The 17,985-nt window shown below is 38.2% G+C and overlaps 1 protein-coding gene across 2 annotated transcripts in view; it reads left to right on the top strand.

Annotated features, from left to right (window-relative positions):
• The window catches only part of PIWIL1 (piwi like RNA-mediated gene silencing 1), a 36,648-nt gene extending 21,601 nt beyond the window's left edge, over positions 1-15,047 (top strand). For both annotated transcript variants that reach the window (XM_043488928.1, XM_043488934.1), the window contains 11 exons: positions 144-261; positions 1,059-1,173; positions 2,340-2,527; positions 2,894-2,966; positions 4,734-4,934; positions 5,040-5,143; positions 5,977-6,047; positions 6,223-6,376; positions 11,243-11,368; positions 13,471-13,618; positions 13,780-15,047. In XM_043488928.1, coding sequence (XP_043344863.1) covers positions 144-261; positions 1,059-1,173; positions 2,340-2,527; positions 2,894-2,966; positions 4,734-4,934; positions 5,040-5,143; positions 5,977-6,047; positions 6,223-6,376; positions 11,243-11,368; positions 13,471-13,618; positions 13,780-13,896 — 1,415 coding nt within the window. In that variant the 3' untranslated portion in view covers positions 13,897-15,047. The remainder of the gene's footprint in view (positions 1-143; positions 262-1,058; positions 1,174-2,339; positions 2,528-2,893; positions 2,967-4,733; positions 4,935-5,039; positions 5,144-5,976; positions 6,048-6,222; positions 6,377-11,242; positions 11,369-13,470; positions 13,619-13,779) is intronic.
• The last annotated feature ends 2,938 nt before the right edge of the window (positions 15,048-17,985 follow it).

The raw sequence follows: 17,985 nt of genomic DNA, 5'->3' as shown, positions 1-17,985 counted from the left end.
CCTTACCGCGCCCATCCCCCCACCACCCCGCCCTTAAAACTGGTTTGTCTCCTGGGAGTTCTTTGACTCACCGCCACCCTACATTCCATATAGTTAGACACCACTCTTGTTTCTTTAACTGTATACTTTTATTCTGTTTAAAGGTTTAACTGATAAAATGCGTAATGATTTTAATGTGATGAAAGACCTGGCTGTTCATACAAGACTAACTCCAGAGCAAAGGCAGCGTGAAGTCGGAAGACTGATTGATTATATTCATAAGTAAGTCATCTATGCTCTACTGGGGTATGTTTTCAGTTCTTTATTTTATGTGGGTTTGGAGGAGTGACTTTCTGGGGGGAATGACAGAAAGTAATTTTGTTTTTATTTGTATTCGCAGTATTCGGGGTGGGTTCTTTGTGTTTCTAAGTGAGGCTACTATTTGTCAGGGAATAATTAGCTCAGTTAGTGAAGAATCACCTGCAGTGCAGGGGACCTGGGTTTGATTTCTGGGTCGGAAAGATCTGCTGGAGAAGGGATAGGCTACCCACTCCAGTATTCTTGGGTTTCCCTTGTGGCTCAGCTGGTAAAGAATCTGCCTGCAACGCGAGAGACCTAGGTTCAGTCCCTGGTTTGGGAAGAGCCCCTGGAGAAGGCAAAGGCTATGCACTCCAGTATTCTGGCCTGGAGAATTCCATGGACTGTACATGGGGTTGCAAAGAGTTGGACATGACTGAGTGACTTTCATGTTAAGTTAAACCTTGTAGCCCATGGTATTTCTAATTGTTAGAAAAAGAGAATAAAATAGAAAGTGAAATTGTTACAGCACTGTGTTTACTTTGAGGAGAAGATAGTTTGGGCATCAGAATTTTAAATTGAAGGATGTTGTGAAGGGAAACATAGAAAACATTAAAAAAGAAAAACATATTTCTGTGTTTCCTAGCTTTCTCACCAGTATTTCAACCCTGAAAGAAACACTGACATTTGTTATAGATTGCAGTGGGTCTCTATTTGCTTGTGTATATTAGTTTTTGCTGTTTCCTTACATTTAGTGATAAGCAAATATGTTAAATTTGCAGAGATGATAATGTGCAGAGGGAGCTTCGAGACTGGGGTTTGAGCTTTGACTCCAACTTACTGTCCTTCTCAGGAAGAATTTTGCAAGCAGAAAAGATTCATCAAGGTGGAAAAACAGTAAGGCAGTTTTTAAAAGTTGTTAGTGAAATCAGGTTTGGTTCAGAGTCACAATAAAGCAAGCACGAATAACCTAATTCCATGCCAGTGTAGTCCTTTCCTCTTTTCCCTGACCCACATCCTCTCTTTGTTGACTGATACGAATACAGGAGGAGGAAATGTGGGAACACTCAAGAAGGCGAAGCCTGTAGCTTGTCTTCAAAACCATCTGTGAGACTGAGGTAAAAGGTGGCTTAATTTTTTAAATAACCTGAATTTTTTAAATTGAGGTATAGTAGAAGTCTCTTAAGTATCTAATTGGGTTGATATCTTGTCTGCCACTACAGTGAACTTTTACATGGAAAACTCCCAGTTTATTTAGCTTCATTTTTGCCTGGACCATTCGTTCGTTAGGGATACATGTATTTGCACACATACACACGTATATGGATGTATATATTTATATATATATATGAAATACTGTGATACCTTTTATATCTTATCTCCAGAAAAGGAAAGCAAGTATTCTAAAAATATGTTTTTGTGTAATTGAAACACTACAAGTACCAAAATTTTAAAAATCCTTTTCTAGAAAGCTGTGCTCTTTTGTTTTCGAAATGTTCTATGGGTAACAACCTAATCATGTAGCTTAATATTTTAATTACTATTGCTTTATTATCCTTTGTAGTAAATATATATTCCTGTATGGGAGGTGGGTAGGACATGTAAAAAGCAGGCTTTTTCCTCTGTGATAGATAGAGGGCACTGTACTTTGAGTTGTGTGTTAGCTTTCTGCCCTACTGTCAGATGTTTTCCTAGCTTGCCTTCGGTATCTGACACCTCAGTCATAAAGTCACTTAACTTTCAAGGCCTGGTTTTTTTATATCTACACCATAAGGTAAATAGCACCTATCCTTGTAAGATTTTATGAAAGATTAAAAAAAGAGCTACAGCTTAAGATACTGTTAGAGCTGTTAATATGAATGTATTTTAAATAAAATTGCTGTAATCCTTTGGATACATTTTTCTTTTTCCTCACTTAGAGCATTTTGTCTATGACTGCAGTTCAAATTTAAAAGTAGTACTTTGAGATTTAGACTGTGCCATAGTAGAATTATTGAAGAATTTTTGGCTTTATCCCTGAGAACTTACAATGGAATTTACAATGTCTCTGAACTTTCTTCTAGTTTGATTACAATCCACAATTTGCAGATTGGTCAAAAGAAACAAGAGGTGCACCATTAATTAGTGTTAAGCCACTAGATAACTGGTTGTTGATCTATACTCGAAGAAATTATGAAGCAGCCAATTCGTTGATACAAAATCTATTTAAAGTTACACCAGCCATGGGCATACAAATGAAAAAAGCAATAATGTAAGTTTATCAAGTCATTTCTACTCTGAAAATTGATTCATAGTCATTTGGAAGGTGGGAACTCAAACTGTTAAAAACTATTAAAAACATTAGATTATATTAATTTAAAGAGCTGATAAAGTTCCTTATAGGGTGGATACAGAAATGTGTTCGAGTCACTAAGAATTGAGTGGGACAAAAAACAGACTATTTCTCAAACAACTGCTGTTGGGTGTGTTAGAAATCCTTTTAACTACATGGCTACTCCTGGTGTTATGTTTTACCCAGAAATGTTGCTTGTGTTGTAATCTGTGGGAACCTTTTAACACATAGTACATTTTTTTGGTTAACTTTTTCTGAATTTTGAATTACGTATTTCCATTCTAGGATTGAAGTGGATGATAGAACTGAAGCCTATTTAAGAGTCTTACAGCAAAAGGTTACGTCAGATACCCAGATAGTAAGTAGCTAGTTGATATGTAGGCAGTTGACCTGGAATCAGTTGTTGTAAATGGAGCATTAGTAAACCTTTGAACTTGAATTCAGTGTTAAAAATGTTATAATGAGGTTCCCAAACCAGTCACAAAATACATATTTTACCTTCCTAAGATAGCTCAGTCAATGCTGCCTTGAGTTGTGTGCCTAGGAGCTTGTGCACTGCAAATGGTAAGGAAGGGATGGAAGAAAACAAAGCCATCTAAAATTTACCCAGACTCAAATGCTCTAATTTAGAAAATTTCAGGGAGGGAGTGGGGAGGAGAAAAGGCACAAGAGCAGAAGTCAGTACTTGTTCAGCACATGTGGTACAATTAGTATATTTGTAGTTACACTTACGTATAATCAGTAAGGTGGCAAAGACAAATTTAATGAAAAACAACATACCTGTATTGCGTTAAGCCTAAGAGATGAGTTGGTTTCTTCTAATGGATTCCTTTTAGTCCTTTGTCTCATACTTAAATGCCACAGGCAGAGTACTATTAGGTTGTCTTGAATAATAGAGACACCAAGGGTAGGGAAATTATTTTCATGGGGGCTATGGCAAGAAAAATAAGAATCTGGGAATATCAATTGGGGAATACAGCAGTAAATTAGAGTTGGATTCAGCTCCAGAACTTAAATCCTCAGAATTTGGGCAAATGTAGGGGGCTTAGTTGGTTGGTTAATTTTCCAGCTTTTGGTTGGTTAATTTTCCAGCTTTTTTATGATGTAATTGACCGTTTAACATTGTGTGAGTTTAAAGTGCACAGTGTGATGATTATATATATTGTGAATTGATGACCGCAGCAGCGTAAGTTAATATCACCATCATCTCATGTAATTGCAATCTTCTTTGTATATGTGGTGATAACCTTTAAGATCCACTCTGTTAGCAGCTTTTCAAGTATATAATGTATGTATAACTGTGATCACCACACTGTACACTAGATTCTCAAAACTTACTTTTTAACTGGAAATATGTATCCTTTGACTAACCCCCATTTGGGACAGGAGTCTGTTTAGATCAGTCACTTCGGTTTCCCCAGAATTGCCCATGAACTTCTAGGAAATTTCATAGTTTGATCATATTCCGAAGCCAGAGCTTTGAGAGTTTAAATGCCATGATTCTAGGTAGGGCATGAGTAAATGAAAATTGTAAGCATTTTAGAAAAGCTTTTATTTGTCTACCTGTAAGTTATCACTAACTTATTTTGCCCTATTCCCTACTTCTAAATTATTCCAAGCTGGTAATAGACCATATTTAACTAACTTCTCAAGTTTTAATGATACTCGGTTTTGAATTGTTTGCTTAACTTGATTTCGTTCTTAGTTTATATTACTTAGTTGAATGTAGTGAGCGTTATGGGCGTCCCTGATGGCTCAGCGGTAAGGAACCTGCTTGCAGTGCAAGAGACACAAGAGGCACAGGAAGATCCCCTGGAGGAGGAAATGGCAACCCACTCCAGTATATTCTTGCCTGAAAAGTCCCATGGACAGAGGATCCTGACGGGCTACAATCCAAAGGGCTGCAAAGAGTTGGACACGACTGAGCACACAGTTACTCTCAATGAGCATTGTATAAATGTTAATGTCATACTTACTAGCTCTGTGGCAGAGATGGATAGTAAAGTATTAATATCAGTAAATGATTATGTGTCTCTGAATCACAGGTGGGCTTAGTTTCCTCTCTTCTTCTTTGAATTATCAGTTTCCTAATTCTTTATAATGAGGACATTTTGTTTGTTTTTAGGTTGTTTGTCTGTTATCAAGTAATCGGAAAGACAAATATGATGCTATTAAAAAATACTTATGTACAGATTGCCCTACTCCGAGTCAGTGTGTGGTGGCCCGAACCCTAGGCAAACAACAGACTGTCATGGCTATTGCTACAAAGATTGCGCTGCAGATGAACTGCAAGATGGGAGGAGAGCTTTGGAGGATTGATATGCCTGTACGTTTGATTTAATTGGTAGATGTAAGTTTTGTTATTTTAAACAATGTATTTTTTTTGTATTGGCATTCCATTGTATCTAAAATTACGATGTTCTTGTTAAAGCTGAAGCTAGCGATGATAGTTGGCATTGACTGTTACCATGATACCACAGCTGGACGGAGGTCAATTGCAGGATTTGTGGCAAGCATCAATGAAGGGATGACTCGGTAAGTGGGCTCTGATAGCGGTAGATTAAGTGCTGAACATAGGCAAACAGGACATGAGTGTAGGGGCCAGAGTGTAGGGAGTACCGGAATTGTGTTAATTCTTTAACTTGGTTTCTTTTACGTTAGATCCAATAAAATCGTTAGGAAAGAAACCAGTTATTAGCTACTCTAACCATCTTTAATGCCCTTCACTGGTCCTTAATCTGTAGTGGTCAGGCTACATTCTAGGTTATTTCATTATTTGTATTTGGTGAGAGGATGCATCTCTTTAAATGTGACAATCTCTCAAAGCTTCTTTAATAAATTTATTACTTTGAATGTAATTTCAAGTTTCCATGTTAACTTTATTTTGGAAAACCCACTCAAGTTTACCTAGTCACTTGTATATCAACATAGTGAAATTATATTTCAGTGCTTTTCTTAGAACTAATAGAATTGCCAAGAATAGGAAGAATGAAAATTGAAGCATTGATGTGTTGGCATTACTGATACTTGGGCGTATTTCAAGGTATTTTATCTTTAAGAAGAGTGTCTTTTACCGGGAGTATAGTAGTAATAGTATGCTTCTGTGTATTTTGAGGTGTAAACCTAGGAGGCATATCTGGCTATTACAACTTAAATTTTATTTCTGCCTCGGTGATGGAATTATGGGATTGATTTATAATGAAAAAAGAAAAACTTTGTCTATGAGGGATTTCCTGTATCTTGTTACCTCTGTTTAAGATTTCATCAAGGAAGTTAAAGATAATAGATTGCATAGATATAGAAAAATTCAAAAGTGAAAAAGTTCTGTATGGTTGTATTCTCACCTCAGACATTTTTTCTCTGAATAGCTGGTTCTCTCGCTGTGTGTTTCAAGATAGAGGACAAGAACTAGTAGATGGGCTTAAGGTCTGCTTGCAAGGTAAGTCACCTGTTATGTTTCAGTCTGGCCTCCAAACTCCAGTCTTCAAGAAGTTATCTTAAAGCTGTGCTTCTGGGAAATCAAAGACCAAAAAAACCTGTGCCTGGAGTTTGGTAGAAGCACATAATTTTTGTTCTGTGTTAATGTATTTAAAACTTTTCTGGTTTTCTTTCAGCTGCTCTAAGGGCTTGGAATAGCTGCAATGAATACATGCCTAGTCGAATTATTGTATATCGGGATGGTGTTGGAGACGGTCAGCTTAAAACATTGGTGAACTATGAAGTTCCACAGTTTTTGGATTGCCTGAAATCTCTTGGTAGAGGTTACAAGTAAGCATATGGCATGTAAAGTGTCTCATTTTTATAAAATTGCATTTTGTATCTTTGAAAATAATGTCACAAGGTGGAAAAGTAAGTGAGAACCTAAGCTTATAGGTGCAATAGGACTTGAGGTAATGGAAGGGGTTGGGGGTGGGTGTCTCATGGAGACTTGTTCTGTAGAGGAGAGGCTAGAAATGTAGAGGGGAAGTCGTTTCGAAGAATGACACGTGGAAACACCGTCACTGACCAGTCGCTGCCACTTTTCTCTCCTACAGCCTTGAAGTGCGAGGGTCTGATTATCCCAATACAGCCATAGGCGTCCACAGCATTGGTTGAAATGAATCTTCCAGATAGTCTTAACATACTCTTTCTCTACCTCCTTGTACAACAAATACTTCTTTCATTTCTTTGACCTCAGCTGGACTGGTTTTTGATGGGTAGATGATTGGCATGTGTTTGGTGGACACTGTTACCCTCTGTCCTTTGAGGCGGTCTGCACGGCCGAGGGGAGCTATACTCATAACTGAATGCTACTCTGGCTCTCCTTTGAGACCTACATTGGTTTTTGCTTTGCTCTCCTACCAAGGTCCTTTGTTGGTTCTCTCTGGCAGTAAATTGCATGCCATCTCAAGATAGCTGTTCTAATAAGTTACATTGTTTAATTTTTTGCTGTTTTCTTTCTCCTATTGTAAGCAAGTTGAGATCAGGGACTGTTGTATTAAGGACTTAGTGCATAATATATTTTGTGGAGTTGATTTTTAAAGATGCTTAGAATATCCAGGAGGTATGTTTGTATGTGCTCGCACATGCATATTTGTTCAGTTGCTAGATCATGTCCAATGCTTCGTGACCCCATGGACTGCAGCACACCAGGCTTCCTTGTCTTTGACTATATCCTAGAGTTTACTCAAACTCATGTCGGTTGAGTTGATGATGCCATCCAACCATCTCATTCTCTGTCACCCCGTTCTTTTCTTGCCCTCAGTCTTTCCCAGCATCAGGGTCATTTCCAATAAGTTGGCTCTTCGAATCAGGTGGGTGGAGTATTGGAGCTTCAACTTCAGCACCAGTCCTTCCAATGAATATTCAGGGTTGATTTCCTTAGATTGACTGATTTGATCTCCTTGCTGTCCACTGGACTCTTAAGAATCTTCTCCAGCACCACTGTTTGAAAGCATCAATTCTTTGGCACTCAGCCTTTATGATCCAGCTCTCACATCCAAACATGACTACTGGAAAAACCATAGCTTTGAATATATGGACCTTTGTCAGCAAAGTAATGTCTCTGCTTTTTAATATGCTTTCTAGGTTTGTCATAGCTTTTCTTCCAAGGAGCGAGCGACTTAGTTTTGTGACTGCAGTCACCATCCACAGTGATTTTGGAGCCCAAGAAAACAAAATCTGACACTATTTCCACTTTCTCCCCAACTTTTTGCCATGAAGTGATGGGAGTGGATTCTATGATCTTTATTTTTTGAATGTTGACTTTTAAACCAGATTTTTCACTCTCCTCTTTCACCTTCACCTAAAGGCTCTTCAGTTCCTCTTCACTTTCTACCATTAAAGGGTATCATCTGCATGTTTGTATTTCTCCTGGCAATCTAAATTCCAGCTTGGGAATCATCCGGCCCAGTATTTCTCATGATGTACTCTGCATATAAGTTAAATAAGCAGGGTGAACAATATACAGCCTTAATGTACTCTTTCTCAATTTGGAACCAGTCTGTTTTTCCATGTCCAGTTCTAACTGTTGCTTTTTGACCTGCATACAGGTTTCTCAGGAGGTAGGTAAGGTGGTCTGGTATTCCCATATCTTTAAGACTATTCCACAGTTTGTTTTTATCCACACAGTCAAAGGTTTTAGCGTAGTCAATGAAACAGAAGTAGATGTTTGTTTTTTTGTTTTAATTCCCTTGCTTTTTCTTTGAGCCAGAGGATCTCTGGATCCAGTTTGACCTCTGGTTCCTCTACCTTTTCTAAATCCAGCTTGTTCATCTGAAAGTTCTCAGTTCATATAGTTGAAGCCTAGCTTGAAGGATTTTGAGCATAATCTTGCTACCATGTGAAATGAGTGCAGTTGTATGGTAATTTGAATATTCTTTGTCATTGCCTTTCTTTGGGATTGGAATGAAAACTGACCTTTTCCAGTCCCGTGGTCACTGCTGAGTTTTTCAAATTTGCTGGCGTATTGAGTGGAGCACTTTCACAGCATCATCTTGTAGGACTGAAATAGCTCTGGAATTCCATCACCTCCATGAGCTTTGTTCACAGAAATGCTTCCTAAGGCCCACTTTACTTCACACTGCAAGATGTCTGGCTCTAGGTGAGTGACTCCACCATCGTGGTTATCGGGGTCATTAAGAGCTTTTTGTACAGTTCTTCTGTGTATTCTTGTCACCTCTTTTTAAAGCTGCTTCTGCTTCATGCATATTTAAAGACTGATTATTTTTGCCAAACCTTTTCAGCAGCATTTGTTATCATATAGAAAATGAGGGTCTTGAAAGTTGTTTGACAGTATCTGGGCTCCATGTGATTTATGTGGCCCATGGGATGAGCATTAAGGACTTATTTCTAGCTAAATTGAAGGGTCCTTCCAAGTCTTTTTTGGCCGAGTTCTGAAAGAACCCCTCTGAGTGTTAAACGTTTCTTAAAATGTGATCATTATGCCAGTAAGTTCTCAGAGCAAGTCAGGGATGTTTTTTATCTCTTTTGAAGTAATTGAGTTTCAGATTAAAATGCCAGTAGCATTTTAAAATATTTTGTAAATGAACGTTAATGTTCTTTCTATCCTCTCAAACTTCTTAATGCTTATATTTTTATTGGTATTTTGTTCTACTTTGTAAAGTTTCGTAAGTCTTAATTTGTTTTTTTCCTTAGAAAAACGAAAGTTGCAGGGAGGGAGGATTTAAATTGATTGCTTGTGCTGGTGCCTAACAGACCATTGCATGCAGTAGATGTCACATCGTGGATTGTGCTGTTATTTGGGGGTTGCAGAAATTAGAGATCAAGGCAACATGTCCTAAAATCAGTTAGGTTGATCCCAGCTTCGCCTTCATCTGTGAAACGGGATGCAACTCACCAAGGCTGCTGAAAGAAATGTCCGAATGCTCAGTGTACTTCATACAATACCCAGTAGGCTCTCAATAAATAGTAGGTACTTCATCGAAAAAAAGTTTAGAGTTGCATATAAAGTAAAATAATATCTGAGAATTACCCCTTACTTTTAAGAAACACAGTTTGAACTTTAATATTTGCTGTTATCTTTAGAACCTCAATATATGTTTTTGAATTGAAATGTTGATAATTAGCTTTTTATAAAGATGTGTCATGGATTAGCTGATTTAGGATGTTTGGTTAAGAACAAATCAAAAAGTCATTTCAACATACTTGAGACTTTCTGTCACCACATTTGCTAAATCATTTCTTGAGATGTCCCGGGACTAAATCTACTTTGTCTTCTGGTTCCTGAGACTGTGGCTTTGTAATATGCAGATCTCCTGTTGCTGGGCAGTAGTGGCTCTACATGCGGAAATAGTGATATTTCTAAAAATGTCCTCCATTTACTGAAGTAAAATTATCTTCCTATCCCTTGTATATTTGCTTACTGCTTCCATGAAGCAGCTGGTTAGGTTTAGCAATGAGTGGAAGTTCCCAACTGGAATCTTCCGGACCATCAGTCTAGACAGTATACTGTGAACTACCTACCTGAGTCAGACAGTACCAGGCAGGTCCATACTGCATGTGAGGTCCTCTGCTTTTGTTTTTAGAATAAAGTATATTTGTGCTCTTAAGGAACTAATGTTGTAGCTAGAAAAAGAGCAGAGGAAAGTTGAGGTATTGAAAATCATAATTTATCAAATGCTTATTATAGCACTAAGTGCTTAATATGTTCTAGTGCATTTATTCCCAAGTGCACTTGTGTATACAGTGTGATTGTATCAGACAGTGAATCTGAAATGAACCTTTAAGAGATGGTTGGAAAGGATGTTCAAGCTCAATACAACCTGCCAGTTAAAGCGCTGTCTCAGGAGAGCCAAGAAGCTTGTTAGAGGCAGTGGATCTAATGTGACACAGAGCTGAAACCTCACTAGGGGAGAGGAGTATTTAGTCTCCTTTCATAGGAAAGAAGCCACCTGAATGGGGTTGGGAAGGGAGAGGGTGACAGAGAAGTTCTTGTATTGCTGAGGATAAGCTGAGGAGTGATTGAGTGTGAGAGACAGACAGAGATTCCCTGATACATTGTCAGCTAGTCATTTTGAAAAGCAGATTAGATTTTGAGACTACTCAAATTAGCTTACTTGTCAAAGATTTTACTTTCTACGGGCTTCCCAGGTGGTGCTTGCTAGTGGTAAAGAATCTCCCTGCCACTGCAGGAGACACAAGAGACATGGGTTTGATCCCTGGGTGGGGAAGGTCGCCTGGAGTAGGAAATGGCAACCCATTCCAGCATTCTTACCTGGAGAATCCCACGGACAGAGTAGCCTGGCAGGCTACAGTCCATGGGGCCTCAGAGTCAGACACGATGGAGCACACTTACTTTCCACGTAGTAGGAAGTGTCCACTGAAAAGGGTCTCAGACTGTGAACTTTAAAGACGTGCTGGGTTTTAACATTTTAGTGTGCTCAGTATGTTATATGCTCAGTTTAATAATTAAAAAGTTACATAACCTTGCCATTTTATTTTCTACTCACAGTTTATTCCTGGTCCTAACTCCAGGTCCTTACAAGTTGTGGAATCTTCCTTCACAACTTGGACAAATAATATACCCAAGAGGGAGATGCATTTCTTTTTTAATGGAGTGTATGAATGTATGAATGATTCAATGCCCTGAAAATATGACTGACTAAATGTAGTTACGTTCATCACCATCTTAAGCCCAAGACTAACGGTAATTGTGGTGAAGAAACGTGTCAATGCCAGATTTTTCGCTCAGTCTGGAGGAAGACTTCAGAATCCACTTCCTGGAACAGTTATTGATGTAGAGGTTACCAGACCAGAATGGTAAGTTCGGTATTAGATGAAGATTGGTTTTTGCTTTGTCTTTTAGTGTAACCTCTATGCTTTATTACCTTTTACCATATTTACTTTTTAGTTCTTATACTTTATTTCTTATAAATACTAATACTTTTCATTAGTTTGACCTAATGCCTATGATGTATGAACTTAGTGTCTGACATGGTGAGCAGAGGTTTCTCTGCAGTTTCTCTCCGAGGAAAGAGGGTTATCATTTATGGCCTTAGTTATACATGCAGAGTTTAAGAAGTGCTGCTATAGATTGCTGTGGCATTTTTTTTTTTAACATATGTAACCTCATCCATAGATTCTTGTTTTCCAATCAGAATTTTTAGATCCATAATGTACTTGGTTATCCACAGGTTAGAAAATTCCATCTAAAGTCACAGTTGCAGATGGGAAAAGTGACTTCTGAGTAAACACTAGGGACTCCCAGGTGGCACAGTGGTAAAAATCCACCTGCCAACGCAGGATATGCAAGAGAGATGGGTTCGCTCTCTGGGTCAGGGAGATCCCCTGGAGTGGAAAATGGCAACCCACTCCAGTATTCTTGCCTGGAAAACTGCGTGGGCAGAGGAGCCTGGCAGGCCACAGTCCATGGGGTCACAAAGAGTCAGACATGACTGAGCAACTAAGCACGCATGAGTAAACACTGGGGAACTGTGAGCTGCACTCTGCCGTAAGAAAGCCAGCTAGAACATTCAGGGCCACGTGGTCGTGTTCTCAGCACACAACAGTTCAACTGCAAAGTCTCATTTTGTGGGGGATGGAATACAGTGCACTAAGTCATGTTCCCGATGGCAAGGCATTGGTCAGTCCACAGTAACACCCTCCTCATAAGAGTCAATAGGACAGTTTCTGTTTTTATACATAAATTTGTGGAGCCTTTAAAAAAGGGCAGCTTTAATCAAGGTAAAGTGTCAGCCTAAGGGGCAAAGTTCAAAATGTGTGTAGCACTTCTCCTGTATGAAACTCAGGTAAATGAGGCATTACTATACTTAAATTTATGTAGACAAACGATAATCCAGATTTTAGACCTACTTAGTCCTGTCACCTGACAGCATCTCTGAATATTTATTTCAAGATTTATTATCTTAGATTGTGTCTTTCTCTCAGGCAGATAATAGTTGTCAGAAGGATTCTAACCTATTGGGGAAAATCACTGAGGGAGGACAAAATGGCTAAGATAATTGACAGTTTCATTTCCTTAGGATTCTCTTTAATCATTCAGAATGACCTCATGGTACTTTCTAACATTACTGCTACTCTGACAACCAAACCTTAGGTATAATATTGACCTGAAGACAACTTTTTAAAACAATTTGAGTAAAATCCCAAGTTGGATTTTGAAATATCAAAAACTTGATTACTTTTTACTCAATGTTCTTTAAAACCTAATAGCTACTAGTCTACTCAAATACTTGGAGAAGTCTACTTTGAATGATAAGGTGCTTAAGTTGGGAACTAAGGTTTTGATTCTAGCTCTGTTATGATTTCTCTGTTCTTTTGGGCACATCATTTAATGTTTCTGAAAGCCTCGTTTTTCCAGATGACTATAATCTGTTGTAGATCAATTCTGATTTTATAATTTGTCTCATTTTAAGGGACATAATAAATTTCTTAATAACTTTATCAGGCTGGATTATAGCATCTCTGCATTGATACTTAATTGGTACCCAAAAAATGAAAACAAAACTGACATCTATTCCTTTATGTTTGCACTACTTGGTTCTCGATTCTAGAGCCTGTTCCCGCTCAGCTGTCTCCCTTAGATGTGCAGTCGAAACAGTGGCCTGTTACAGCGTGCCCTGTCATAATTAGCAGCTGGGTCAAACATTTGTTAATGCCCTTAGGCATCAATGATAGATATTTAAAATATAAAAAAGTATCTTAAACCTCTTTCACACATAAGCATTCCAAAACAGTTCATGAATAGCAAGTTCTGAATTCAAGGAAGCGCATGTTTTGAGGAGATTAGGTTACATTAGTATACAGGATCTTTCCTCTGTGAGAAACTTGAATCATTTTAACTTTAGCTTTGAAAAAGATAAGCCTCATACCCGTGTGTTTTTTTTCTTATGTAATTCCAGGTATGATTTTTTTATCGTGAGCCAGGCAGTGAGAAGTGGGAGTGTTTCTCCCACACATTATAATGTCATCTATGACAACAGTGGCCTGAAGCCAGACCACATACAGAGGTTAACTTACAAGCTATGTCACGTCTATTATAACTGGCCAGTAAGTATTTTTTATTAATTATATTGATCCATGTCAGTGAGATTCACTTTTCAAAATGGAATTGCTGTGTTTTCAAAGGCTTTTACTGTTAATACTGAGATTTATAATTTAGAGGAGTTACTTTTAAAGTAATAGAAGCTTTTCTTTCTCTTCCACTAAAGGGTGTCATTCGTGTCCCTGCTCCTTGCCAGTATGCCCACAAGCTGGCTTTCCTTGTCGGCCAGAGCATTCATAGAGAACCAAATCTGTCACTGTCAAACCGTCTCTACTACCTCTAACCTACAGAAGACGACAAGATGTGGCTGCGTTTTTCTTTTTGAAATTGTATCTTCAGGATTTTTTTTTAAGCTCTTATTTTTTTAACCGTTATCTTTCTAGATGAAGCTTGGGAAGGAAACTAGGAAATCTAGAGTCATTTCTAACTTTGCTATTAATTGACTTGTTTCATAGGTAAAAATTAGGATTTACTCTTTTATCTTGTTCTCATAAATGTGAGGATTTTTTGTTTTGAAAAAGTGTGGAGAAGATGCTTTGTACTATAAGCAGAATCTCTTATTAAACTATTTGAAAAGTAGGGATTTACTTGAAAATGTTCTCAGGAGTAAGCAAGTCTTACTTGTAAAGCTACAGTGGCCTTGTTTTTGAAATACTTAGTTTGAATTTAAAGGAGAGAAAAGGAATAAAGTGGAGGGCTCACTACAGTCGTAAGGTAGGATTTTACTTGAGTGTCTGATGATCTCATTTTATAGGAAAAGCTGCCATTAAATAGCCTATACAAGGTGTAGGAGAAGTGTGCAACTGTGGAGAAGTGTGCTTATTTTTAATTTCATTTTGGGGGCTAAGTATTATGGGGGTTAAAAAAGATAGTTGAAAATTTTAAATTTCTGTCCAAAGAAATATTTTAATACTGTTTAATAAAAGAGACCAGTAGTCTGTATTAACATTACTATTTTTTTTTTTTTTTTGCAACTGGGACATCGTTCCATTTGTTATAAAATAAAATTACAATGATTGTCATCTTATTTGAATAACTGGAGTTTTTATTTTTACTGAAAGCATATGCATTTTCTTTCCATGTATTATATTTTTTAAACTGAAGAGTATACGCAAAGAGTATGATTCCAGTTATTAAAGCTCAATTAGTGTCATTTAATAAATCTCAAACTGAAACCTCAGTTTCAGAGTAAAACTCTGTCAGGAAATGCTGCAACCTCAAACTTAACAGTGTAAGACCAGAAATCCATAACTTGGAAGAAAATGTAGACTAAGAAGTCTGTGTATTGTGAAGTTGATAATTGTAATTACTCACATCTATATACATGTAGGAATTTTCAAGGAATTTTGTAAAGAGCAGGCTTGAAGTTAATGAGTAATTATTTGCCATGAGAACACCTTTAAACATTGGTTACAAGTGTAATGAGTGTAAACGTTAGTGGTCGTACACAGACCATAGGAACTAAGATTTAAACTAATGCCATTCAGTAAGGTTGCTTGTCTTAGCATTTTTGTACTTGTTATCAGATAACTACGTTTTGGATTTAGCCTTACATATTGTGAATGAAAACCATTTTATTTTCCTTTTAGTTCTTTGAGCTAATAACTGTTGTTAACATTGTTCTTGGCTATTAGCAAAGGTTCCTTAACCTATTGGTTTCTAAACATTAGAAGAAACACAGGAGATTGTGAAGTTTCAGAAGAATGCTAAAGACAATAAAATCGATGAAAGTTGCTAAATGTTGTCACAGTATTAAGGAATATAAGGAAGTCTAGTTATACAACTGTAAAAGACTTAATTTGAGGCATTTTTTTACATATGGATTTTTATAACTAATCAGTAACTTAAGTCATTAAAGTCTCATACTTTGGCAGGTTTTAAACCATCCTTTAAAGTTAAAAGGCTTTTTAATATCTTTAAAAACCATGAAAAATCAGTAAATGTGTTATTTCCAGAAAAGTTGCAGTATTCAGAAGACCTTCACTTTATCATAAAGACTGATTTTTGCAAGAGACCAAAAAAGTCTCAGTTTAAGCCAGAAAGGGTATTGATTGGCTTTCCTAGTCATCCTACACAGTGGTTCCCAAATGGAATGTTAAACATTACCTCATTCCCTTTGTAATAACACAGAGTACTGGGCTCCAGACCAACCTAGGAGTCAGAACTTGTAGCAGGGAGACAGGGTAAACTTTTAGATGCATCTCAGATTGTTTGGGGATTTTGGCAAATGCCAGTCAAGAAGGTATGTATAGAACCTAATCGATGAAATGATATTAGGGATCTGTCTCTTGCTCTGCTTTTTCTGGGTTCTAGTCAGATGGGGTTACAAAGATGGTCACAAAGTCTAGATCTATGTCTCAGCCTCACTGCAGTGAGAGGAGCATCTCTTCCACAATAGTTGTAGCAAAACTCCGGCTGTTTACACATCCTTGAACACACTACCTTGATAGACTTGGAGTTGTTATGTAAGATGAGGTTCATACAGAAGTGGGTAAGAGGAATGGTTCCTCAAAGGAAAATTCGGGTGCTACAACCAGGAGACAGTGAACATAGTGGATGCCTAACGGGTGTCTACTCTGCTTTTTCAGCTGCAGGTTGGCTTGTGATGGAAGTAGCAGTTGCTCTGGCCCCTTGAGGGACAAGTGCAACCAAGCACCTATAAGGGAATTCACTGCAGCACTTGCAAAGAATAAAACCAAAAACTCTGAAATCCAGATTTTTTCCTTAAAAGAGAAACTTCTCTGAGTTCTGCTAAAGGCTTTAGCATTAAAGACACTTTAGTCAGTTCGGTTCAGTCATGTCCGACTCTTTGCGACCCCATGAATCACAGCATGCCAGGCCTCCCTGTCCATCACAAACTCCCGAGGTTTACTCAAACTCATGTCCATCGAGTCGGTGATGCCATCTAACCATCTCATCTTCTGTCGTCTCCTCCTCCTGCCCCCAGTCCTTCCCAGCATTGGTCTTTTCCAATGAGTCAACTCTTCGCATGATGGCCAAAGTATTGGAGTTTCAGCTTCAGCGTCAGTCCTTCCAATGAACACCCAGGACTGAGCTCCTTTAGGATGGACTGGTTGGATCTCCTTGCAGTCCAAGGGACTCTCAAGAGCCTTCTCCAACACCACAGTTCAAAAGCATCAATTTTTCGGCACTCAGCTTTCTTCACAGTCCAACTCTCACATCCATACATGACCACTGGAAAAACCAAAGCCTTGACTATACAGACCTTTGTTGGCAAAGTAATATCTCTGCTTTTAAATATGCAATCTAGGTTGGTTATAACTTTCCTTCCAAGGAGTAAGTGTCTTTTAATTTCATGGCTGCAGTCACCATCTTCAGTGATTTTGGAGCCCCAAAAAAGTAAAGTCTGACACTGTTCCCACTATTTCCCCATCTATTTGCCATGAGGTAATGGGAGCAGATGCCATGATCTTAGTTTTCTGAATATTGAGCTTTAAGCCAACTTTTTCACTCTCCTCTTTCACTTTCATCAAGAGGCTTTTTAGTTCCTCTTCACTTTCTGCCATACGGGTGGTGTCATCAGCATATCTGAGGTTATTGATATTTCTCCTGGCAATCTTGATTACAGCTTGAGCTTCTTCCAGCTCAGCATTTCTCATGATGTACTCTGCATATAAGTTAAATAAGCAGGGTGACAATATACAGCCTTGACATACTCCTTTTCCTATTTGGAACCAGTCTGTTGTTCCATGTCCAGTTCTAACTGTGCTTCCTGACCTGCATACAGGTTTCTCAAGAGGGCAGGTCAGGTGGTCTGGTATTCCCACCTCTTGAAGAATTTTCCACAGTTTGTTGTGATCCACACAGTCGAAGGCTTTGGCATAGTCAATAAAGCAGAAATCAATGTTTTTCTGGAACTCTCTTTTCGATGATGCAGCAGATGTTGGCAATTTGATCTCCGGTTCCTCTGCCTTTTCTAAAACCAGCTTGAACATCTGGAAGTTCACGGTTCACGTATTGCTGAAGCCTGGCTTGGAGAATTATGAGCATTACTTTACTAGTGTGTGAGATAAGTGCAATTGTGTGGTAGTTTGAGCATTCTTTGGCATTGCCTTTCTTAGGGATTGGAATGAAAACTGACCTTTTCCAGTCCTGTGGCCACTGCTGAGTTTTCCAAATTTGCTGGCATATTGAGTGCAGCACTGTCACAGCATCATCTTTCAGGATTTGAAATAGCTCAACTGGAATTCCATCACCTCCACTAGCTTTGTTCGTAGTGATGCTTTCTAAGGCCCCCTTGACTTCACATTCCAGGATGTCTGGCTCTAGGTGAGTGATCACACCATCGTGATTATCTGGGTCATGAAGATCTTTTTTGTACAGTTCTTCTGTGTATTCTTGCCACCTCTTG

This window comes from Cervus canadensis, chromosome 1, assembly GCF_019320065.1.
Source record: "Cervus canadensis isolate Bull #8, Minnesota chromosome 1, ASM1932006v1, whole genome shotgun sequence".
Lineage (NCBI taxonomy): Eukaryota > Metazoa > Chordata > Mammalia > Artiodactyla > Cervidae > Cervus > Cervus canadensis.
This window is presented reverse-complemented; position numbering and strand designations above follow the sequence as displayed.